At 38.1% G+C, this 25324-nt stretch overlaps 1 protein-coding gene across 2 annotated transcripts in view; it reads left to right on the top strand.

The window, feature by feature from the left end:
* The window catches only part of LOC104608503 (threonine--tRNA ligase, mitochondrial 1-like), a 56050-nt gene extending 50721 nt beyond the window's left edge, over positions 1-5329 (top strand). The window contains exons 20-21 of one of the 2 annotated variants that reach the window (XM_010274517.3): positions 1448-1519; positions 4962-5329. In XM_010274517.3, coding sequence (XP_010272819.1) covers positions 1448-1519; positions 4962-5057 — 168 coding nt within the window. In that variant the 3' untranslated portion in view covers positions 5058-5329. Of the gene's footprint in view, positions 1-1447; positions 1520-4961 lie in introns of those variants that run through there. The other variant, XR_016076212.1, reaches the window with a different exon arrangement.
* Positions 5330-25324: the final 19995 nt, after the last annotated feature.

The following is a 25324-nucleotide window of genomic DNA, read 5'->3' as shown; positions in this document are numbered from 1 at the left end:
GGATGTAATGTACAAATACAACTTGGTAGAACTTGGGGTTTTGTTACAAGAGTCGGTAAAAAGGAAATGAATTTTCTAGGATTGGATTTTTAAAATAATCAAATAGATTTATCTAGGTACCGGGTCATACCTTTTATGATGCTAAGTGGTTGCAAATACTTAAAGTCTTAACTTATATCTACATGACACATCTGCAGGTCTCTCTAGAAAGCCATGTCTAATTTAAGAGAGATACTACCTTCAAAATTCACATAGCTACTTATGATGATTTTAATGGTTCATAATGAAACCTTTCGTAGAGTATTTACTGCTTTTTTCAGTGTAAAGAGCATCAATCGTTTATTAGATGGCTACTTCCAAGGAACATATGAATTAACACAGGCAAACAGGTTTGGCCATACATGTGTCTTGTAAAAACCATTAGGATAACCCATAGCCTACACGAAGATTTGCTAGTCAATTAGAACACTCAGTGCTACATACCTGAGTTGGAGCTCACTAACAAACAGATCATATGCTGCTGCTAGCCTTATGTTCCAATTCGAGGTTATCCTCTCAATTATCATAACAAGATGAAGGTAACCCCACTATTTGGGCAAGCATAATGTCTGGACAGTTCTCAACTATGAACATTTGCATCCAAATGCTTTTTAAATTTAAGAGACTATTTTTAGTACTTAAACACCCTGCATTTTAAAAGTTGTATTTACACCCTATTACTAAAACCATATGCATTAATTATATCCCTAATAAAGAAAGAAAACAATTTTGCTAATTTTCACATAGAGACCAAATTGGTTCTAAATAATTGCAGTACCACTGCTGCAACAATTTTGCAATTAACAGTCTGATATAGGTGAGAAAGTTGATTGCAAAAGATATGGCTTTTTCTGTGAATGACACTAATGTCAAAAAACCCATGGTACTATGTATTAATGAGATCAATCGTGCATAAATATGAATAGGAAGATTCAAGTAAGATCCACCAGGATTGACGTTGACCAAGGAAGTTACTGAGGGTGGCCCAAGCACTCAACAGGGTTCTTCTAGTCTGATAACTAGGATGAACTTCTGATTTATTTAATACAAACAAACATGTGTGCTTGCTAAGTTAAAGGATGAGTATCATTTTATTACTATTACTATTACAATTACTATTACTATTACTATTACTATTGGGAATGCTGTTGGGTGGGTCTGACTTTTGTCTTAAAAATTAAAGAGTTAATAGAGGTCATAAACTTGCCAGGTTTTCCATTTTTTGTGTTTTGTTTTTCGTTTTTTGCAAAAGACAAACATTTGTCTGTAAAAACTTTTATTAATAGAAAGCAAAAGGCTTGATTTTAAAGACACAACATGTAGTGGAGATTCTCCCTTATCATAATTGGTGTATTTCATCCCAATAGTTATCCTGAAACTCATCCAAGTGTTTTCTGGATCTTTTCAGGTACGAGAAGCACAGTTGGCACAGTACAACTATATATTGGTTGTTGGTGAAGAGGAGGCAAACACTGGACAGGTTGGTTCATTCAAATAATTTATTGCATACATGCACTTGGCTATCCATTGTCTATTAATGGATTATTGATTCTGCAAATAGGTTAGCATCTTGTAAACCATTATCTTATTGTGATTGCATCAATGGGTCTTGTTCCTTGTTACTATTGGTAAAAGAGGAGAAAGTAAGACATACATCCAAACAAAAGAAAACCTATGACAGATTCAAAAGCACTGTACCGACAAAATATCCACAAAAATCACCCCCTTAAAGTCTACCTACACCCTCACTCAAGAGTAAAGAGAACCAATCACCCTCCTCCACACCTCATCACTTTGAGTGTACTTATTATTGAAAACCCCTTGATTTCTCTCCCTCCATTGTTCCAAATCACTGCTGCTGGAATCAGAGTTTCAACTTTCTTGCCTTTTATTGGAAGTCCCTGCTTGGGCCAGCAACAAAGAGTTTCTTTGACTGTCTTGGGAAAACAACACCTGACAATGTTAGTCTTTGCAAGGATCTCCAGAAATCTTCCTTGCTTGGGGGCAGTGAGGAAAAATATGATCCGCAATCCTAGCGTATGGTTACATAGCACACAACCTGGCTCCCTCCCAATAAGATTAGCCTGAGTGATAAATCTTCCCCAAGCTGCAGTCCGTAGCATGAATGAGACCCTGGAGAGGATTGGGTGTTCTATACAACTCTGATAGGGAAGGAGCAATTGGTATGGTTATGTAAACTCCTCACCAATGATCAGTAAATATTCCCGAGGAATCCACAACGACACTCTTCAATTTTGTTCTCCCACTTTTGAGTTCTGATTCTGGATGAGCTAACGAGGAGACTTCTTTAATCTCCCTGTCCTGGGGATTGCTTTGTAAACTTGGGCACCATATGATTTGGTTCCCTCTGGATTTGTAGCAATTGGCTACTTTAGCTTCTTTTTCTGTCACAATGGAGAACAGATCGGAGAAGATATTAGGCAAACATTGTTGCTGACTTTGCTGGTGCTTTAGCATCTTGTAAACCATATTATATTTTCCAACTGAAAATGACTCATTACTTTGATTGCATCAGTGGCAGTGTTTTAAAATTGCAAGGGCCAATTTGCGCCTGAGGCGCAAGGCGAGGCATGTGCCTTTTTGAAGCAAGGTGCAAAAATACAAAAAAAAACTCAAAAAATAAAAAAAAAAACAGAAAATTCAAAACAAAGGCCAACAAAATAAAAAAAAAGTAAAAAAATTGAAATACATGAGCATAACATGTAAAGAGTATTTAAATGAAAATTTTAAAATAAAACCAAACATATAAAACATTTTCAAGCATGTAAAACCCACAATCTCTTTTTTTCCTCAATTGCATTAATTCAAGTAGCTAATGGTGATGTAAAACATATTACATTCTGCTCCGGTTCGCTCGCTTTGCTCGCTCACCGAAGCTCCAAGAACCCCCTATTTGCTAATGTTGTTAATTCATTCATTCTAATAAAATATCTTCTTAAAAGCAATTAAAATTATAAAAACATTATTTTTCTGTGAGAACTAAGAATTTAGGACCCTAACATGGACTTGTTTGGGCTTGCCTTGAGGGATGTGGTTGGGGGTTAGGGGGCAGAGCCCCTGGCCCAGCCACTAGGTTCAAAAAAAGCAAAAAGGTGCATGCGCATGCCTAGGCGCACCAGGTATGCGCCTTTTGAAAGTGCTGCGTCTAGGACCTGGGCAAGGTGCCTAACCTAAAATGTGCCTCGTCTGTGCACCTAGGTGTGCCTCTTAAATCACCTATCAGTGGGTCTAATCTCTGTTACAATTGGTTGTGTGATTTGTGTCAACTCTCTTTTGGTCTGCCTGGGTCCTGTTTTAGACTGTGTACATTGTCAGACTGGGTAGGTATCTCCATTCTTCTCTTTTGTGAAGACTCCAAATTCTCTACCTTCTATTCTTCCCATATTTTCTTAACTTTCACTTTTTAGATCTGCCTGATTTGGACGCTTGCCCTAGAGAAAAGTCAAAATATACATCACTTATATGATAATTGTTAATACATAGGGATGCTTTCTTTTAACTTATATACAATTTAATGAATGATAAGTGCGTGCTACCCTTGTCAAAAAAATGATGAATTTTGTCATTTTTATAGCATAGTTGTCAGGGCACACAGGCAATCCTGAATTCCTGATTGTTTGTCTACTTGAGATAAGCCATGTTTTGTGTTCTTCTAATTTGATATTTAAAAGGTAATGACAAGCAATTCAATGAATTTTACATACCAAAGAAACACTAACAGACAAGCCACAACTGTCAAAGAAATATATAGCAGAAAATAAACAACAAACAAATTGGACCATGTAAATAAATTAAACAACTAAAAATAAAATTGAATATACAACATTTAGCATGTAACTATGGAGACATGTAACTTACTGTCTTATGGCAGAAGATTTAATAGAAGATTCAATAAATTAAACTATTGAAGCAGCATCTTAATTGCATTCGATGATCATTATCTTTTCACAGATAAAGAGTATAGAAAGAAAAAGAGCAAAACCCTTTTTGTGGTTTCAACAATAAAACCCTTTAGGTGACTTCAAATAGCATCTTCTCATCTAGGCAAACTAGGCAATGCCTTGAAGGTGGCCCTACTTCAGGTGAAGATTTTATATATTGTTTCTGGTGTATGTTCTCTGTTAAAGATGGAAAAAATATTTCGATATTTGGTGTAAACATATTGAAATGGCATAAAACTGAAGGTAATCAGAAAATCTTTGTGAAAGAAAAAGGGAATATTATCTGACATTTCAGGAAGTGATTTAATTATAACAAAGGCATGATTATACACTTTACTCTCATGGTACCATAAACAATTGTATCACATAATTTTAGCAGGGGAAGGCATTGAATAATACACAAGACTGCATTTATTTTGAGTGTAAATTTCATTTGCAGTGAGTAAAATGTCAAGGTTGGTAAAATCTCGGTTCACTTCAGTTCAGATTTTACCTTGTCTGTTTGGAGGGTAGTAAGTTTTATTCACTCTTTATGGGAGAGGATGAATGAGGGAGAAAGATGAATGAGATTTTTTATAACCTTTTGCGGTGCAAATTTTGCACCCCATGGAGATGCTAAATATGTGGTCCCAGCATAAATTTTACCCCCTAGAGGTGTGGACATGATTGCAAAATAGAGGAAAATTTGAACTTGGTGCAAAATTTAAATCCATATGAGATTGGCACTAGTAGTTGCATTCTCAGATGCTTTCAGTATCCTTGTGGATATTGTAAATAAACTCAAATATCAGCTAATCGGACTTCCAATTTGAAGCTAGTTATATCATCCCCTCCAACCCCCACCCCACCGAAAAAAATATATAAGGAAAAAGAGAAATAGATTCATATCAGAAGTTGAAACTCTTTTAAGTTGTAGAAATTTTGAACAATGTTGTTTAACATACTCCCTCTTGTGTATAGGTGAGTGTGCGGGTCAGAGATAAGGCAGATCATTCGGTGAAAAGTATTCAGGATCTACTCACACACTTCAAGGAAGAAGTTGCAGCTTTCCGTTAGATTACCACACCTTGTAAAGAAATAGATGGGCGCTGAAGAATTATAGTACAAGGGAAGTTGGAATTATAGTATAAGGCAGATCATTCGTTTTATTCTGTTTTTTGTGTAATTGTTTTAACAATTCACACTGTTATTTTGTTTGAGATTTTATTAAAAAGTTAGTGTGTCCTGATTATAGTATAAGGCAGATCATTCTTCACACTTAGTGTGTCCTGATTATATTTTGGGCAATTGCACATGAAAGTATAAAAATCTCTCAATATGTTCATCAATTTTTATGCTTCTAGTTCCAGTCTGGATGCTGAACTTTCCATTGCTTAGTGCAAGATAAAATCGCAGCCTGACAAGTGTGGATATGTACTTTGATGAATTGCCAAAAGTTTAGTCCGTATCTCTCATTGTGAATATGTATTCTGTTTTGCATGTTTTTATAGGGTCTCAAGTTATTGTTTTTGGGTGGTTTTGTTGATAGTTTGGAATAATTTAGATTCTGGTCAGGGGCGGTTGGGTGCACATTTCTTGGGTGTTGGCCTCTTGGGTCTTTCTGTGATATAAGTTATCTTTTGTGGTTCATTTCAAGTTAGGGGCTGTTTGTTTCCTCTTAACTCTTTCTCTTAAGAGGAATCTTTTAACTTTAAGAGAAATGGTTGTTCGTTTCATCTTCTCTCTTGTTTCTCAAGGCTCAATTTGGAAAGGGTACAAATACAAATATGTACAGTGTTGGAAAGGGATGACGAGGATTATTCCTTGTGGAATTCGAGTCAGAATCTTTCCTGTTTTTTAGTTATTTATTTTCTTATTTAGGCTGTGATTATTTTCTTTTTTTTTGGTTGTGATTTAGTTTCCTTTTTTTCTCTAGGCTAAATTAGTGGGTTAGTTTCCTAGAATAGCTCCTAGATTGATTCTTAGAAGTTGTATATATTTGTACAGATTTTCTCAATGAAATTAGAATAGAAATCTTCAAACATTTGTTTTTGTTTTCATGGTATCAGAGCCTGCGACGATGTCTACAACGAGCCATTCCTCATCAACAGTGGACTCGATAGTAGTAGATTCAACCATGAATGCATCGAGATCCCTTGGAACCTTATTCACCACCTCTGACATAAGCCATTCTCTGCAAATTATCCAACATAAATTAAATGGGTCCAATTTTCGTGAATGGTTTCAATCCGTTTTGTTAGTAATTCGAGGAAAAGGAAAAGTGGGTTACCTTACTGGTGAAATCCCTCCTCCAGCAAGCAGTGATGCAAGTTACAAGACATGGGAAGCTAAAAATTCCATTGTTATGGCGTGGTTAATCAATTCCATGGAGTTGCAAATATGATGCATGTATCTGTTTTACAAGAATGATCATGAAATATGGAAGGCTGTTCAAGAGATGTACTTAGATCTTGGAAACACGTCTCAATGTTTTGAAATTCGTTCTCTTGCGGAATATAAGGCAGGGATCAATGTCAGTAACAGTACTACAACAAGCTGATTGATCTATGCCAAGAAATTGATTTGTTTTATACAATTCCATGGAAGTGTACTAATAGTGGAGTACTGTACAATCAAGTCCCCGAGAAAGATCGAGTATTTGATTTTCTTCAAGGAATCAATAAAGACTTAGATGAAGTACGAGGTTGTATTCTTGGAATCAAACCCCTTTCTTCACTTCGTGAGGTGTTCTTTGAGGTTCGACGAGAAGAAAGCAGGAGGAATGTCATGTTGAACCCATCCTCACACGGAATCCTAAAGGAACAATCTTAAGGATTTGCACTTGCATTTACTTGGTCTCAACCTCAGAAGAAAAAAGAAAACCACCAGTGGTGTGAACACTGCAAAAAGCCGTATCACGCAAAGGAGACTTGCTGGGACATTCATGGAAAACCTCCAGATTGGAAACCACGGAATCAGAGGAAAGGCAACCCTTCAGTTCATGTAGTCGAATCTGTTGAGACAAAGAAGCCTAACACAGCATTTTTCACACCAGAACAAATGGAAATTTTAAAGTCTCTTCTTCACCAGCAACAGATTTCTGAGGCATCAGGTTCTACACCTACAGTAGCAATTGCACAACGAGGTAATATCTCATTATCTCTATTATCACGAAAAGATGGTCTCAATGACTGGATTGTTAACACCGGTGCATCAGATCATATGACAAGACATTATACAACTTTTTTGAATTATAAAAAATGTGATGGTGAGATAAAAGTCTCAGTGGAAAATGGGAATACAATAAGTGTGGCCGGAGTTGGAGATGTTTTTTCCAAATGACTTTATTTGAAATTTGTTCTTCATGTTCCAAGTTTAAGATATAATCTTCTTTCTGTTAGTAAGTAAACTAAAGATCAAAATTGTAAAGTAACATTTCTTTGTGATCGTTGTATTTTTCAGGATCCATCTACGGGGAAGATGATTGGCAATGCTGAAGAACAACATGATCTCTACTATCTCACTGATTCTTCTATAAGGACAAAACCACATCTATCTCTTTCTGTGTCTAGTTCGTTGAATTCAAATGTAATTCTATGGCACAAATGCTTAGGACATCCTAGTTTTCAATATTTAAAACATTTGTATCCAAACTTATTTCTCAATAAAGATCCTTCTTCTTCTTGTGAAACAGTCAAGAAAAAATTATCCTATTCACAATTACAAACCTTCCAAACCGTTCCATCTTGTTCATAGTGATATTTGGGGAGCATCATGGGTTGTGGATTTAACAGGCAAGAGATGGTTTATCACTTTCATAGATGACTATACTTGTGCTTGTTAGGTCTATCTCTTGAAGAACAGATCTGATGCTGAGTATGTGTTTCAACAGTTCCATAAAATGATAAAGAATGTGTTCCAATGCAATATTCACATATTCCATAGATAATGGAGGAGAGTACTTTGTACAGATTCTTGGAGATTACCTCATTCAGAATGGCATATTTCATCAAAGCTCATGTACATCTACCCCACAACAAAATGGGGTTGCAGAACGAAAAAATCGTCATTTGTTGGAGGTAGCTCGATCACTCATGTTTGCTAGTGCTGTTCCACATCATTTTTGGGGAGAATCTATATTAACTACTGCCTATTTAATCAATAGACTTCCATCAAAACCCCTCAAATTCCATACACCAGTCAGTTGTCTTCAAAAAGAATTCCCTCATATTCGTTTGCTCAACTCTCTCCCACAAAAAATATTCGGGTGTTATGTGCTTGTTTATAATACCAGTCATACTCGGGGAAAACTTGATCCAAAGGCCATCAAATGTATCTTCATAAGATACTCTCATACTAAAAAAGGATATAAATGTTACAATCCTATCACAAAAAAATTCTATGTATCCTATGATGTTACATTCCTGGAAGATCAATCCTTCTATTCCCATGATTCTCTTTAGGGGGAGAATTTAATTGAAGATAATCATTGGGATCCTTCGATATCTCTTCCTGTGTCTTTGCCCCAGTCTCCATCAATGTCCACTTTACCATCCTCTGAGTCTCCACCATTACCCCTACCAGATACAACCACAGGTCTCGGTCAAGGGGGAGAATCAGTCCAACAAAGTGAACTAATTGTTTACTCAAGGAGGCCCCGTGTTACTCAACAAAACCAATCATCGGAACCTATGGCGGATTCACCACAAGATTCACAAAGAGGTGCTGTTACAATTGATGATCTGGATGTTCCCATTGCTATAAGAAAGGGGGTAAGATCTTGTACTCAACATCCGATTTCAAATCATTTGTCATATCTAACACTCACTAGGCATTTGTATCTCAGCTTGATGATGTAACAATTCCTACAAATATATATGATGCCTTGGGAGATTCAAAATAGAAGGCTGTTGTTTTGGAAGAGATGAAGGCACTAAATGACAATAATACATGGGAATTTGTAAACATGCCTGAAGGGAAGAAGTTAGTGGGTTATAAGTGGATTTTTACGGTGAAAGTAGGCTTGGAAGGGAAAATAGAGAGATACAAGGCACGTTTGATTGCTCAAGGGTATACGCAAACATATGGGCTTGACTACGAAGAAACTTTTGCACTAGTTGCAAAATTGAACTCTATACGAGTTCTCTTGTCTATGGCAGCCAACTTGGATTGGGAATTGCACCAAATGGTTGTTTCAAAAGCTTTCCTGAATGGAACTCTTGATGAAGAAGTCTACATGAAGTTGCCTCCTGGCTTCGAAGATAAAGAAAAACTAGGATGTGTAAATTGAAGAAGTCTCTGTATAGGTTAAAACAATCTCCTAGGGCATTGTTCACTCGATTCAACACAGTTATGAAAAGATTTGGATACATACAAGGACAATCAAATCACACCCTATTCGTAAAACAGTCAAGGGATGGAAAAAAATCAATCTTGATTGTATATGTTGATGATATGGTAATCATAGGTGATGACAATGATGAGATTACGAATCTCAAGGGCCTACTACAATCTGAGTTCAAAGTTAAGGATCTTGGAAAACTTCAGTATTTCCTTGGGATGGAAATTGCTAGAAGCAAAACTGGTATTTTCATTTCTCAAAGAAAATACATCATAGATCTGTTGAAGGAAACCGGGAAGCTTGGTTGTCGTCTAGATAGCACTCCACTGGAGAAGAATTTGAAGCATAAGATCTCTGAGAATGATCCTCCAGCTAACAAAGAGAGATATCAACGTCTTGTGAGAAAACTAATCTATCTATTACTTACTAGGCCCGATATTGCCTATAGTGTTACCATAGTTAGTCAGTCTATGCATGCTCCAACCGAGAGACATTAGTGTGCTGTTGATCAGATCCTTAGATATTTGAAAGGAACTCCTGGCAAGGGTATATTGTTCAAGAAAAGTAATAATCGGTTAGTTGAGGGATTTGCAGATGTTGATTGGTTGGTTCGGTTTAGGGCAATAAGTCTACTACAGGATATTATACAAAGGTTTGGGGAATGTTGTTACATGGCGAAGTAAGAAGCAAACTGTTGTGTCCAGAAGTAGTGCAGAAGTAGAATATAGGGCAATTGCACAATGGATTTGTGAGTTAATATTGGCTTGAATGACTACTGTCAGACTTAAATGTTCCACTTGATAGTCCAATGAAACTGTATAGTGATAGTAAGTCAGCAATAGCAATTGCACACAACCCTATTCAACATGATCAAATGAAGCATGTTTGCATTGACAAAAATTTCATCAAATTAGAGATCGAAAGTGGAAAAATTTGTCTATCCTATGTGCCATCTGGATCACAGGAAGCAGACATCCTCACTAAACCATTACTTAGGGTTGGGTTTGAGACAAATGTATCCAAACTGGGAATGATTGATATACATTCAACAGCTTGAGGGGGAGTGTTGGAAAGGGATGACGATGATTGATCCTTGTGGAATCCGAGTTAGAATCTTTCCTGTTTTGAGTTATTTATTTTCTTATTTAGGCTGTGATTATTTTCTTTTTTTTTGGCTGTGATTTAGTTTCCTTTTTTTCTTTAGGCTAAATTAGTGGGTTAGTTTCCTAGAGTAGTTCCTAGATTGATTCTTAGAAGTTGTATATATTTGTACAGATCTTCTCAATGAAATTAGAACAGAAATCTTCAAACATTTGTTTCTGTTTTCATACAGTGCAAAGCATACAAAATACAAGGCTTTGCACTCTACATATTTGTATTTGTACTCCTTCCAAACCGAGCCTAAAGTGCAATCATACAACTTATGTTTTCCAATGATACCCTAAAAAAGCAAACCAAATTTCTCATATATGGGGTCAAACTGGATATTTGATGATTTATAGAATTCAGAATTCAAAACAACATTCTCTACATTAGTTCAGAGGAAAGAAAAGTTCACCAATACCTTTTAATATAATTATTGCACTTTCAGTTATTAGACTTTAGAGCAAACAAACAAACCCTTAGTTTTGTTGTTAAAGAGTTGCTTGTGAGAGAGAAACATTCTAGGGGCTTATGTGTAAATACTTTAATTGGCTTTTCTAGCAAGTATTGAGATATTGGGTTTTGAAGAGTTGACTTATTTTGGCACCTTCCACTCTATCACTATGTATATGTGCGGGAGGTTCATATATTGCCATTATCACTGTAGCGGAATTGTTCTAGGAGGAGTTTTACTTCAAGTTCAAGTCTAAAATCCCTAAAAATCCAACTCATTTTATTGTTTTCAGCTTGCTATTTCTTATGGTTATTGCTATATACTTGAAGTGTTGCATGTAATTTGTTTTTGTCCATATCACATTGATAGCTCCCAACTCCCTCGATGTTGCATTTTGGTGGCATTTGAAACTGATATCTCGTTGATACTTAAAACCTTCCTTTAATGAGAGAAAATGCTTTAGCCTCATGACACGTTGCCAACTTGCCATGGGAGTAGAGGTGTAAATCAGGTAGTGTTGCCTAAGGCCTAGCACGACCCGACCTAACTTTGGACTGACCTGGCATAGCCTTGAACGATAGCACACGAGCCGTGCCAAGCCCAGCATGATCGTGTGAGCCATGCTAGGCTTGGAGTTTTAGGTCCGCGGGCCAGTACGACCAAGTGGGTCGTGCTGTTCGTGGCCCACATGTCGGTATGACCCAGCCAATATATAATAATATTATATATAAAAATATATTTATGTAAATTATAATTATATAATAATGTATAGTATATAATATATTAATAAAATAAATAATTGTTTTCAATTTTATTATATTAGTTTATTTAATTACTATATATATAAGCAATTGTATACATCAAAATTCATATAAAATTAAAATTTTAAGTTTTTTTTTTCAATTTTCTTAAATAAATAGCTTTGGCCCAGCCTAGCCCAAGGCTTGACCCATGGACCAGCTTGACTTGTGGTAGGGCATGGCATCGCATGGGCCTGCACGGGCTTGGGCCGTGAGCCATGCCTGGCTGACCCCCAAGTTATCCCAAAGGAGGGCGGCACATCACGACACGACTTGCACTTTGCATGGAACACCCACGGGCCATGCCATGCCGGCCTGGCATGCCCTGATTTACACCTCTACATGGGAGTGGGCTATAAGATTAATTGCACTCATTATTCTCTTGATCAAAAAGATGAACTGGGTATTGAATGGGTTTACATGTCATTCGAAATATAAGGGCTCTTGGCAAAAGTTCTTTCGTTAGTTTCATGTTCAACCCCTGTCCGTCTGAGTTCATTTCAAGTTTAGCGATGGCGTTTTTGCAATTCTGCCCATTCTGCAGACCAATAACCTGAAAAACCATTATATGTCGATAGTTTAAAAGATGAAATTAATGAGCATATTTATGACTTGTCAGATGTTTGTCTGGGATGACCAAGAAAGAGTTCCAATCATCAACAATTCTTTTGATAAACTATGCTATCTCCATACAAATGGCTCCAACACTTGGGGCTTATGTGGTGTATCGGACCAACAAGACATTGATTGGACCAGTCCAAAATTAACGGTCCAAAGTATGTATTGGATTGGATTAGACCTGGTCTATCCATACTGTATTTATATTGGATTGGGTTAGATTGAGTCAATATCTGATCTATTGATAGAAGATAAAAATATAAGTGTTAATGGACCAAGTTTGGATTAGAATTAATCTAAATTAAAATAAATTTGAACAGATTGAACGGTTCAGATATTGAATTGGACCGATCCAAAATGTTCATTGGATTGGATTGAACCTGATCCATTTGTGATGGACTCACATTGGATTGGATCAAATCCAATTCAATTGACACCCCTAATTTCAAGGCAAAATTTGGAAGTTGGAAATTACCCAGGGGTTAGTCTTAGGTTTTTGGAATTAAAACCTACCTTGTCTAGATCGATTCCAAGGTTCCAAGGTCTATCCATGGAACCTATTCTTATCAAAATGATATAGCCGCATTTACAATTTTCAATATGACTCGCTAATGATAATTGAATAGAAATTAGTTTAAAACATATTGAGTAATTTTTACACGATTAAGTGAGACCATGAAGTACTTTGGAACTTATTTTAAGGCAGGTTAGGTTCTAAGGTTGGGTAATTTCGGTTCCATCAAGTCCAGTTCTACTATGGTTAATTAGGTTAGATTGTAATCTAGGAAATTTTAGTTCCACCTAATTGATTACACTTTTATGACGTAGGTTGATTGGTTATAAATTCTTCTCGTTTTATGTCATTTTGGTATCATAATCAAACCCATATGGTATTTTGACCAATCAATACCCGTTGATTGTTCTAAACTTTCTGGTACCATGTTTTTCCATTATCATAGTTGAATACACACACATACATGCATATTTATATAATTTCACTATCTATCTATCTACATTAAAATTTTATTTTGTATTTTGTTTATAACCACTTCCACCTAAATAAAATTATCATTTTGCCTAGTTTTATATATATTTTGGTACATATAAAATTTGGGGAAAATGGATATCACAAATTTGAGGAAAATGCAGCTGCGAGACATGTATTATGAGTTGTCATGTTGTAAAGCATGTATCATGGGAACCATCGGACGCTACCAGAAAATGAACATCAGACAAAGGGTTTGGTTCATGGGGAGTTTCGGAATTGTTAAAAGCAAGGTTCAAAGTACTAACACGTATCGGTCCTTATCGTTCCGAGACCCTTCCGATATGCCCTTATAGTGGGTGTATCGGGGGTCTGACCGGTTCAGGGGTGGAGAACCTTAAATCGGTTTCAGAAATAAAAAAAAAAACCCGTGCCCATACTGGCATATCAATATTTAGAACCTTGGTTCAAAGCAGCGGTGGTTAGGAAGGAGACATGAATGTAGTAAGGGCAAAGGGAGGAAGCTCGAAAGGATGGAGCTTGGAAGGACTGGTTGACCGGAGGAAACTGTGTCCTGAAGGGTAACCTTAATCATTTTTTCTTGGAGGTAGAGGAGAAAGGAGTGAGGGAGAGAAGAGACTTCCTTCAAGCTTGTCTAATTGGTTTGTTCGATCATCAGGACCTCGAGATAAAACAGGTTTGAATTTGGGCGAGCAAGGTTTCAAATGCTCCGGCAAGGGTGGAGGTAAGAAGTTGGAACAACTCCATGTGGCTCTTCCTCTTCTCTTCAAAGGAAGAGGCGAAGAGAGTTTTGAATACTGATAAGAGATATCTAGAAGGTGCCCTGTTGCACCTAGAGCTATGGACAGAATCCGTAGGCATTTGGAAGAAGATAGAGGACATTTACTACCTTTTGGATTTGATTGTATGGGCTCCCACTACAATTATGGAGTCTTGAGGTGGCTAGCAAGACTGGAGACCTATGCGGAGGTTTCTTGGAGTTGGATGAGTTGCCTGAGCTTAAAAGGTCGTTGAACTACATCCAGATTAAGGCTCGATGACTAGGAGTGCCACCTCACATAGTGAACCTGGTTGTAGGGGAAGGCATGTTCGTCATTACTTTTTGGCCAGAGATCAAACCTAAACATATTAGAACACCAACGGACTTTCTTGATGTTGTTGAATTGAAAAAGGAAGTTGTGCATAAATGCTTGCTTAGTTTTACAATTGAGGAGGAAATTAAATGGAAAACCGCTTTCGTAAAGGAGCATCATTAGCCATAGGAGGTAGAAATTAGGATGAAAGAAGCTTAGTTTGAGAGGAAAGTTGGCGATGACAAGGATGATGAAAGCCGGTACCTCATCAAGCCGAGAAGACGAAGACACAATAACTTTATTCTTAACCATAGAATTAGGGGAAGTTCCTTTGGTTGAGATTATATCTCACTTGTCACAGCCCCAGTTCAAAATTTAAATGAGGGCAGAACAAGTGTTTTTGAAGAAGACTGCATTGACCGAGTTGCAGTGGCAGTTATGGAGCAGATTTGGATCCAAGAAATGCGTTCAAAAATGTGGGTCAACTGGACTGGGTTCATGAGAGTAGGCTAGTTGGTCCAATGAGGTTTAAAATCCCAATTAAAAGGAGGAATAAGAGGTTTTTCACGAGTGCAGGAAAAGGAATGGAGATTTGTAACAGAGAAGAGGTGTCTTCCTCATCCTCATCGTCGTAGTCTTGTGATGCAGATTTGGAGTCCCTAAGGGGGAAGGCTCTAAAGTGTTTCCGAAGCAAGCTAGATGGAAATGAGTATGAGATTTGTCTCCAAACTGATGTCATTAACTACATCGGAGGTGTTGGGGGAGGAGAGTGCGATTCTAAGGAAACCAGTGGCATGCAATAAGGGAACTCTAAATCTGAAGCAATCAAGCTCTAAAGTATTTACGAAGCAACTCTCGTTGGTTCCTCTGTTTTCGCCAAAGATCCAACTCTCGTTCACTTTTCTCTTTTCTATTTTTTCTTTAAAGATTTTTTCGCCAGAGTGTTAGACAGTTTGTATACCCTTAACTCCAATCAGTTTTGATGTACTTTTGACATTTAGTGTAAATAAATAAAGTATATGTTTGATTCATGTTGTGTGGTATGTTTCTGTGTAAGACCCTTAAACTGGACACTTATTGAGACATGTGTTAGTTTAGAACATTCACAGCCGTTGGATAAGTCTGGGGAGATTTATCCTGCCAAGGCTGACACTGGTGTGCTGCCAAATGTTGGGGTGGCTTGTCTCAGCCGCCAGGGTGAGATCCAAGGCACATGCAGTGTAGGATTACTTGAATCTTTGAACCGGATTAGATTTCCAATATTGTCTTGGACCTTGGAGATTGATGGGCAAAACTGGAAAGTTATACCTGACCCTTAGACTCGATTATGATACTGCACTTGGTGTCGGATTGGGCGGTCTTTGATATGCCAATCAGTGAGATCCTTAGCGAGGGTCAAAACCTGGGAATATTGGGACAGTCCGAGAGTTCATCTGAGTGGGTGATCATAGTGACAGGATCAGCCCCTTTGTCGGACAAAGGTAGTGGTCGAGAATGCACTCTCTCTGATGAAAACCAAACTGCCGGCAGTTGATTTCAATCGTTGGAATTTTGTTTTGCAAATTTTATATATAAGATATATATACATATACGGTTTCAAAATGTTTGCAAATGGTTTTAATTCCAGGGATCCATATGAGTAGAGAGTGCAACACTGTTCCTTGCAGCCGAGGGAGAGGTCCTCTCTTGTCGGGCAATGCTTGATCATCATGGGCTGAAAGGTTAAGTGTAAGGCCATTTAGGGTTATACCTGATGGGCTAATCTTGCATCTGCCCACAGTCCCTGGGTTTTTATAAGATGGCTTGGCCCAGGGACCACTTAGTATAAGTGTTGGGCCCATAGAGTCCATGTGATGGGCTCATGGGGTTCACTAGGCTCTCCAATGAATTCGGCTAGGCCTTGTAACAAAGGTTGGGCCGAACCCATGTGGTTGATGTGTAGATCAATGCTTGGGTTCCACACCATATAAAGAAGCCCAACTGGGCAGCAGTTTGGAAGACTATTGAGCACTTAATACATGTTAGGCCTAAAGCCCATTTTGAACTGGGCTGATTTGATCAGTCACTTAAAGGGGCAGATCTAAGATTAGGTTAAGCCAAAAGGATTGGGTCTTAACCCTATCCACTCATGGAGACCAGATTCAAATCCAAATTTGAATCTGGTAACCTCCTGATGAGATCAGGAGTAGGCTGATATAATCTGCAGATAGGATTAAGAAGACTCCTTATCCAAATACAGATTTGGATTATGATAACTCCTAATGAGATTAGGAGGTTTCTTGATCACAAAGAAAGAGAAAATAACCCTAATTCGAATTACTAGAATTTGAACCCTTAGGGCTTTAGCAGAACTCTGCATTCTTGAGATAGGATCTCAGAAACCCTAAAGAAGAAAATAGCAGTTCACCAACTTCTTCTCTAGCATTCTCCTCCAGCAGCCGCCGCCATTTTTTCTACCAGTTTGAGTTCTCAGTAAGAGAAGATCAAGAAAGGTTCTTGATTGTTTTTGTGGTGCTCACTGCTTCCATCAAGTTCTTCAGAAGAACCTGGTTCGTGGGACGAACACTGCTGGTTCGGCTCCATCATCACTGTCATCTTTAGTGGGAGCTGTTCTTGGGATTTTCTTTGGGCGTGAACACTGACGTTGGGAGATACTGCTTCTCCGGATCAGGTATAACCCTTCCCTTCTCTTTTGGTTCAGATCTGGTTCGGTTTTGGTTCGAGTAGATCCTTGAATATTGTATTCTAAATTTAGGGAATATGATTCCCAGTTGGAAGAAATGTAGGAAATTTTTTGAAATTCGCCCACCCATTCCGCAACCTTTTTTGGTGACCATATGATGGATCCTACCATTCTTTCACAGAGATCGAACTTTGTTTTCTTAGTCGGGAGTTTTTTTTTTCTCAGAATGGAGATCGGAATTGATTCTCCATATTTCTTGCATCCCTCAGACAATCCAAGAGCAGTGTTGGTTTCTTGCCCACTCATCGGAGATAATTTTCTGATGTATGGCAAACACACTCAAAGCTAAAAATAAATTTGGCTTTGTTGACAGATCCCTCCCATGTCTGACGTCAAGTGTGCCCGATATCGATGCTTGGATCAAATGCAACACCATGGTGGTTGCATGGATTTTTAACTCATTAACAAGAGAAGTTTATGATATCGTCGCCTTTATTGAATTAGCTACCGATATATGGAAAGAATTACAAGAGAGATTCTCTCAAGGGAACATACCTCGAATTCATCAACTGAAGTGTGGTATTGCTCTGTCTTAGCCAGGTGAACTATCTATAACCAGTTATTTCATGAAGCTGAAAGCATTGTGGGATGAACTCAACGCACTTACGGACCATCCAATCTGTACGTGCAGGGCTGCAAATACCTTCATAATTGAGTGTGAAAAGGAGAAACTACATCAGTTTCTTATGGGATTGAATGAATGCTTCAATGTAATCCGTTCAAGTATTTTTGGAACAAACCCTCTGTCGTCACTAAACAAGGCTTACTCCCTTGTTACGCAGGAAGAACATCAACTTCTTGTCTCTCCTCAGGCATTGTAACTTGAGGCGGTAGCCTTCAGTGCAAATTCAGCCAAGAATGGGAACTCCAGGTCTAAATACTTCTGTGAGCATTGCATGCGCACAAGACACACCAAAGATCGGTCTTATGCGCTCGTTGGGTATCCACCTCACTGGAATCACCACAAGAATGGAAAATCTACTAGACAACAGGTCAATACCTTAAAGAGTGAAAAATTGGCATATTGTGCAATTGCTGCTAACACTTCTACTACCTCACCGGATCAGTCGTCTCCAATAATTGGACTCACCATGCACCAGTACACTCAATTGATCTCTCTCTCAAGTCGTGAGTCTCTTGATTTCACAGCCAATGTCACTATTGGTAAGCCTATTCCACCACCTATTGAATGGATCATGAACAGCGGTGCATCTGATCACATGATGTCTTGCTCCTCTTATTTCCACTCTTTTAAGCCTGTCCATACACCTATCTGGCTACCAAATGGTTTTGTCACTTATGCCACCCTTCATAGTTCTGTCATTGTTGGATCTTACACTTTGCATGATGTTCTATTTATTCCTGCATTTAATTGCAATCTGTTATCTGTTAGCAAAATCACACAACAACTGAATTGTGCGGCTATTTTTTCTTCTCTATGTACACTTCAGGACCAAACCTCCAAGATTGTGATTGGGACAAGTGAACTTCGCCACGGCCTATACCACTTCACCTTCTCCTCCACTCTACTTCTAGAGGTTGTGAATCTTTCCACTGCTACCATCATCCCTGACCTTTGGTACAAACGCTTGGGTCATGCCTCACAAACCTGCATGGAGCTCATTCCTAGTATTTCTACTTCAAACATGAATAAATGTTGTGATACATGTCACAGAGCCAAACAAGTCCACATACTATTTCCCATTAGCACTTCTCATAGCCCTTTTCCTTTTTTTCTAATTCATTGTGACATTTGGGGTGGCTATAAGACCCCCTCACATTCTGGTGCACGGTATTTCCTTACCATTGTTGATGACTATACACGATGTACTTGGGTTTATCTGTTAAAAAATAAAGCAGAGGTTGGCCTCCATATTATGTTTTTTTTGCACCATGGTTGCTTGACAGTTTGATACATCTGTTAAGAATAGTCGATCTAACAATGGCATGGAGTTTCTCTTTGGACTAGTGCAGCAATTCCTCCTCAATCAGGGCATCTTACACCAAATCTCTTGTGTTGCCACGCCCCAACAAAATGGGATAGCTAAAAGGAAAGATCGTCACTTACTGGAAGTGGCCAGAGAATTAAGATTTTAGAGAGACCTACCAATTTCATTCTGGGGTAAATGCTTGCTCGTTGTTGTACATATCATAAATTTACTACCCACTCCCTTGTTGTCCAATACGTCCCTCTATTAAGCTTTGTTTCACAAGTGATCCCCAAACCATTAGATAAATTTACTACCCACTCCCTTATGATCATTTACGGGTGTTTGGATGTCTTTGCTATGCCCAAGTGATCCCCAAACCATTAGATAAATTTGTTGTTTGAGTCATACCTTGTATATTTGTTGGCTACCCTCATGGCAAAAGGGTATATTTGTCGGCTACCCTCATGCCAAAAAGGGTTACTAGTAGGAATGTTGTTTTCTATGAGGACCGATTCCTTATAAAATTGGTCCAATATCTTCTACCCATTATGGCCCACATTCTGTTATACCTCTCCCACCCAATCTTTATGATGATTGTGATTATCTTGTCCCACCCACTCATAATGAGCCTACAATTTATTCTTCTCCATCCATTACCTATGACAACAACCTCACAGTCGATTCTACTATCATTCCACTCAACCCCATAATGAGCCAACCATCTCGATCTCGACGCTCGACTACAATTCCAGCTAAGTTCAATGAGTACATTTGTAAACTTCCACCTTCCATCTCTAGGCTGAACCATGTTGCCTTGGCCATTGAACCAAAATCTTATGATCAAGCTGCCTAGGACCCTCGCTGGCATCAAGCCATGGCCAATGAGATAGTAGCTTTAGAGCACAATGATACATGGAAAATTGTTCCTCTCCCTCCAGGCAAACATCCTATTGGTTCAAAATGAGTGTACAAAATTAAATACAAAGCTAATGGTACCATTGAGCGCTTCAAAGCGCATCTTGTAGTAAAATGTTATACTCAAGTTGAAGGTCTTGATTACCATGATACCTTTGCTCCCGTGGCAAAATTAGCCACCCTCTATTGTCTTCTTGCTATGGCAGTAATCAAAGGATGGGATGTCCACCAACTAGATGTAAATAATGCTTTTCTTCATGGAGACCTCAATGAAGAAGTCTACATGACCGTGCCTTAGGGATTTACAACTACTGATGCTACTCAAGTTTGTAAGCTACAAAAATCTCTATATGGCCTTAAGCAAGCCTCCAAAATGTGGTCTGCAAAATTCACACATGCCCTGACATCTTTTGGATTCACACAATCCACTACGGATTATTCTCTATTCACTACTTCTTCAAAGGCATCTTTTATTGACATCCTTGTTTATGTAGATGATGTCATCATTTCTGGCAATGATCATGACCGCATTCTACTCATCAAGAAATAGATAGATGACAAGTTTGGTATCAAGGACCTTGGCCCCTTATGGTTCTTCTTGGGCCTTGAAGAAAAATGTTCAACATCTAGAATTTTTCTCGGTAAACACAAATATGCATTTGATATTGTCCAAGATATTGGACTCCAAGACCGTAACCCCTGTACCACTCCAATGGAACAAAAAATCACCTTGTTGATAGCTCTACTCCACTTTACTCTGAACCTGCCAAATACCGCAGACTAGTGGGCCGGCTTGTTTACCTCATTGCCACTCACCCTGAATTAAGTTTTGCGGTCAACCGACCAAGCCAATTCATGCATGAGCCTCATCAAGAACATTTTGATCTGCCCTTTGAGTTGTTCGGTACATTAAAGGCACACTCTCTACTGGGTTATATTTTTCAGCGTCAAGCAAGCCTCAACTCCAAGTTTTTTGTGATTCTAATTGGGCGAGCTGCCCCATTATTCACCGCTCCACCACTGGCTATCTTACTTTGCTTGGGGATTCCCCCCTCTCTACTGGGTTAAAGGCACACTCTCTACTGGGTTAAAGGCACACTCTCTACTGGGTAATATTTCTCAGCTTCAAGCAAGCCTCAACTCCAAGTTTTTTGTGATTCTAATTGGGTGAGCTGCCCCATTATTCACCATTCCACCACTGGCTATCTTACTTTGCTTGGGGATTCCCCCCTCTCATGGAAGACTAAGAAACAATACACAGTTTCATGATCCTCTGCTAAAGTTGAATATTGTGCCATTGCCGCTGCATCCTCTGAAATTATCTGGTTACAACGGGTCCTTGTTGAACTCACTATTACTTTGAATAGACCTCTAATTCTTTATTGTGATAGCAAAGTTGTTCTTCACATTGCTACCAACCTAGTTTTTCTTGAAAGCACAAAACATATTGAGATTGATTGCCACTTTGTATGTGATCTTGTCCAATGTGGAAATTTAATTACAACACATGTCTCCAGTAGTACTCAACCCATGGACCTATTTACAAAGGCTATTCCAGCTGCTGATCGCTTTTGGGCATCAGACAAACTCCAACTTGAAGGGGGGGGGGGGTGTTGTTAGAATAATAGAGTAAAACAGAGTCGGTTACATGTACAGCTGTATCTTGCCACGTGTACCTTTCTGTTACAACTGTCTCAGTCTTGTCTATATATACGTGTCCTTATAACTTAATAAACATCAGTTCTCATTCGACACTTGATACATGGCTTCGATGTTATTAGAGAAAAATATCAAAATTGCAAGTCTGAATCCTCTAGTTAATCTAAGGTATGTAAGTGAAGATGAAGTGGCGTCATGGTTGTTGTCGAAATTGTTGAGCATGGGTGAATTCTTAGGGGTTTCTATTAAAGGGTTGGAGGAGGAGGAGACGAAAGCTTTGCTAGTGGCAATAGATAAGAGCTTCTTGGTGGAGAAAGGTCAAAAGAACAGGAGGCAAGCCAAAGAATTACTAAGACTGTCTTGGGGTTTGAATGATGGGGCAGGAAGTGAAAACCGAGGAAACAAGAATCTTCAAAGATGACAAGTTTGGATAACCTATGATTGGTCTCTTGGAACATTAGAGGTTTAGGCTCAGGAAAAGAAGAAATCGGTGGTAGGAATTTTTTTAAAGAACCAAAGGATTGATATTCTAATGTTGAAGGAAACAAAGGTTCAAAATTTGAATTTCAGATTAGTAAGGAGCATTTGGGGTTCAAGTAGTGTAAATAGTTGTCGATCCTAGCAATCAACACAGCTAGAGAAGTAGCAATTATCTGGGATAATAGCAAGTTTATGTTGGTAGGTAAGGAAGTGGGTGAGTTTTCTATTTCAATTTTGTTGAAGTGTGTATTCTTCGTCCTATTCTGTAATGGTCACGACAATTTATGGAAAGAACTGAGTGCAGTAAGAAGTGGAAAGATCCCTGGGTTATTAGAGGTGGCTTTAACTCCTTAATTGAGTCAACTGATAAGGGAGGTGGTTATCAGAGAACCAAAGGTATGAGTTTATTCTTTGAATTCATCCAAAAATGGGAGCTCATTGATCTTCCCCTCTTCGATGCCAAGTATGCTTGGGACCAATAACCAAGAGAAGCCTACTCTTGTACGACTAGATAGGTCCTTAGTTTCAAACAAGTGGGAGGAACTTTTCCCAAAGACCAAAGACCTTACAGGAAGCTCTTCATAGAGTCATTTTTGTCCATGTGCCCCTTGGAGTTCATAGAAACCCCAGTCCCTTTTGTTTGGAACATTGTTGGAGGGATGAGATGCACTTTGAAGGTTCGACAAGTTTTGTATTATTTAAGAAATTGTAATGGCTGAAAAACGTGATCAAAGCCCGGTAAAAGGATCAAGCAAAATTGTCTGAAAGGTGAAAATAGAATGTATGGAGATAATAGATGACTTAGATAAGAAAGAGGAAGATGGGGAGTTAAATGGTGCACAGAGAAAGAAAAGGTTGGAGGCTAAGAAGGAATTTGAGAAGTAAAGTGGTGATGGAGCGCAATATCACCCCACATTTTTGTTTTTCTTTTCATCTAGTTTCAAATGAGTCCCACAATTTGACAGGCAACCTTGCCCACTTTCTTACAATTCTAGCCATCAAGAAATCGAATTTTGTTTCAATTTGGCTATTAAGTGGCCCCTACGCTTAACCAAATGCTTATAGTGGTAATAAAAGAGTGTTGACCCATCAAAACCCACTTGTGAATTTTGATAAATACCACATGGGTTAACACACTTGACATTGGTTGATGGGTAGTTTTTCGGATATCACGTCTTTTCGGTATCACAATCAAACCGACGTTTTAAAGTTAATTACTTAATTATATATTTATAATCAAAATATATAATTATACTCTACACATACATACATGTATATTAAATGTTGAGGCCCACCGGCTGGTTTTATGAAAACAAGATCAGTTCACTGGTTCCCCAGTTGGAATGACTGGTTGACTGGTTAAAACTGGCTCATGGTTTTATCAGTCCGACCGGCTGGTCCAGCCCGGTTATCTATACATTACTCCACCTGCTCTTCTCCAGTTTCAGTGGTTCATGCCTAGAAAAGGCCTACACAGCACAGTGTATTTGCAGAACAGCACAAGAATCCCAGATTACATTTTGTGCTTTTATGTGCCAAGTGATACATCTATGTGACATTAGTGCAATTGGGTCAGCATTTGGAAGTCCTAGCCACAATAAAATGCCAAGGAGAATGCAAATTGAACTACCTAATCATGAGTATCTCATAACCACTCAAAACTCTGATGCTTACAAGTTCAATCTTGGCAAAACTGTAGCATCCCAAGAGAATTTCTTTATTGGAGTACATTGGAGACTAGCTACAAAGCAGAGCGAGTTTCAGTAGTTCAAGTTCTTTCTCATTAGAATAGTTTGCAAAAAGTAGGGAATTGAGTTTGGATACAATAAACCTTAGTTGTCATCTTAAGAGAGGCAACTTGGAAAAGCAGCAAAGGTAGACCAAGAGATTCTACACAGGTTTAGATTAGAAAACTAATTAGATTATGAAAAATTGAAGAAGAAAAAATTTCAATCAGATAAAAGAAATTCAAGAAAGGATAGACCTTAGGCCCTGACTAGAAGAGAACAAGAGATTAGACAAAAACAATATAACTTTAATGATCAATTAATTATTTTCTTTCTTTTTGATTCCTTTTCTTCTTAAAAGGTGAAAGTATAAAATCTCAGTTCTGTAAAATGAGGAAAAGATGGAAAAAACGCCCTATTCCTATACAGGGAGGGACTGTATATATGGAGGAACACCTCCCAAAATACTTTGAAAAAAGAAATAATCACAGTATCACACCTTGAAAAGATATGTAGGAGAAAAAAAGTCCACAAAGGCAGCTTAGAAAGTTAAAGCATAAAACACGTTTTTAGAAGCATAAAACACCTGTCCACACACAAGTTGGTGTAAAATAGCCTAGTGATAAGGATTCTAGTCTTTAATGTGGGCAGCCTAGGTTAATTCTTACAAACTGCATATAATTTTATATTAGTGCGCTATTCTACCCATGCCATTTGCTAATAAAGCGGAAATATGATAATGTATATTAAATTGATACTTTAAACATTGGTTGGGATTTGACTTTATTCGGTTCAGTTGAATCATTGCCTCAACCCAGAATTTCTGTTTTTTTTTTTTTATCAGCAATTCAACCCAGAATTCCGTCACACAAAATACAGCCAGAAAAGAATTTGACAAAAAAAAAACTCATAGCCCAACCAAAGACCCTTGATTACGAAGGAAAAACCTTATTCAAAACACCTGATCATTACTTCAAAAACCATAGCCATTATCCTTTTACAACTGGAGAAATAACACATTCTATCTCATTAATGTAGAGCTAGTTAATAAGGTCAGTCAGTAGCTTTTTCAAAATCCAGCGAAGTATGCTTTTCAATCTAGTGGCAGCCCTCATAGATCATCATCAAAGCCTTCTCACAACTATATGGGGTTGGCTACAAGAATCCTGTTTTACCATTCTGAAAAAGGTTAGCAACCTAAAGCAAATGACACCCGGTTTTAAAACATAAAAATAGAAAATACCAATTCAGAAACCCTGTTTTTATATCAATACCAATTCAGAAACTGTTAGTACTCAAATCTAGGTGCAGATATTGATTCCATCTCCTTTTATATGTTTTAGTCTCTTTGAGATGCTCAAATCTCTTCAGAATTAACCTCTATTTCTGTGGAAGGATGGACCATACCACTCAAACATAAAAGAGCCCTTGGAGTCTACAAGAAGTAGCTATTA

This window comes from Nelumbo nucifera, chromosome 5 (genome assembly GCF_055504915.1).
Source record: "Nelumbo nucifera cultivar China Antique chromosome 5, China Antique-T2T, whole genome shotgun sequence".
In the NCBI taxonomy this organism is placed as follows: domain Eukaryota; kingdom Viridiplantae; phylum Streptophyta; class Magnoliopsida; order Proteales; family Nelumbonaceae; genus Nelumbo; species Nelumbo nucifera.
Note: the sequence above shows the minus strand (reverse complement) of the source record. Positions and strands in the feature narration are given on the sequence as shown.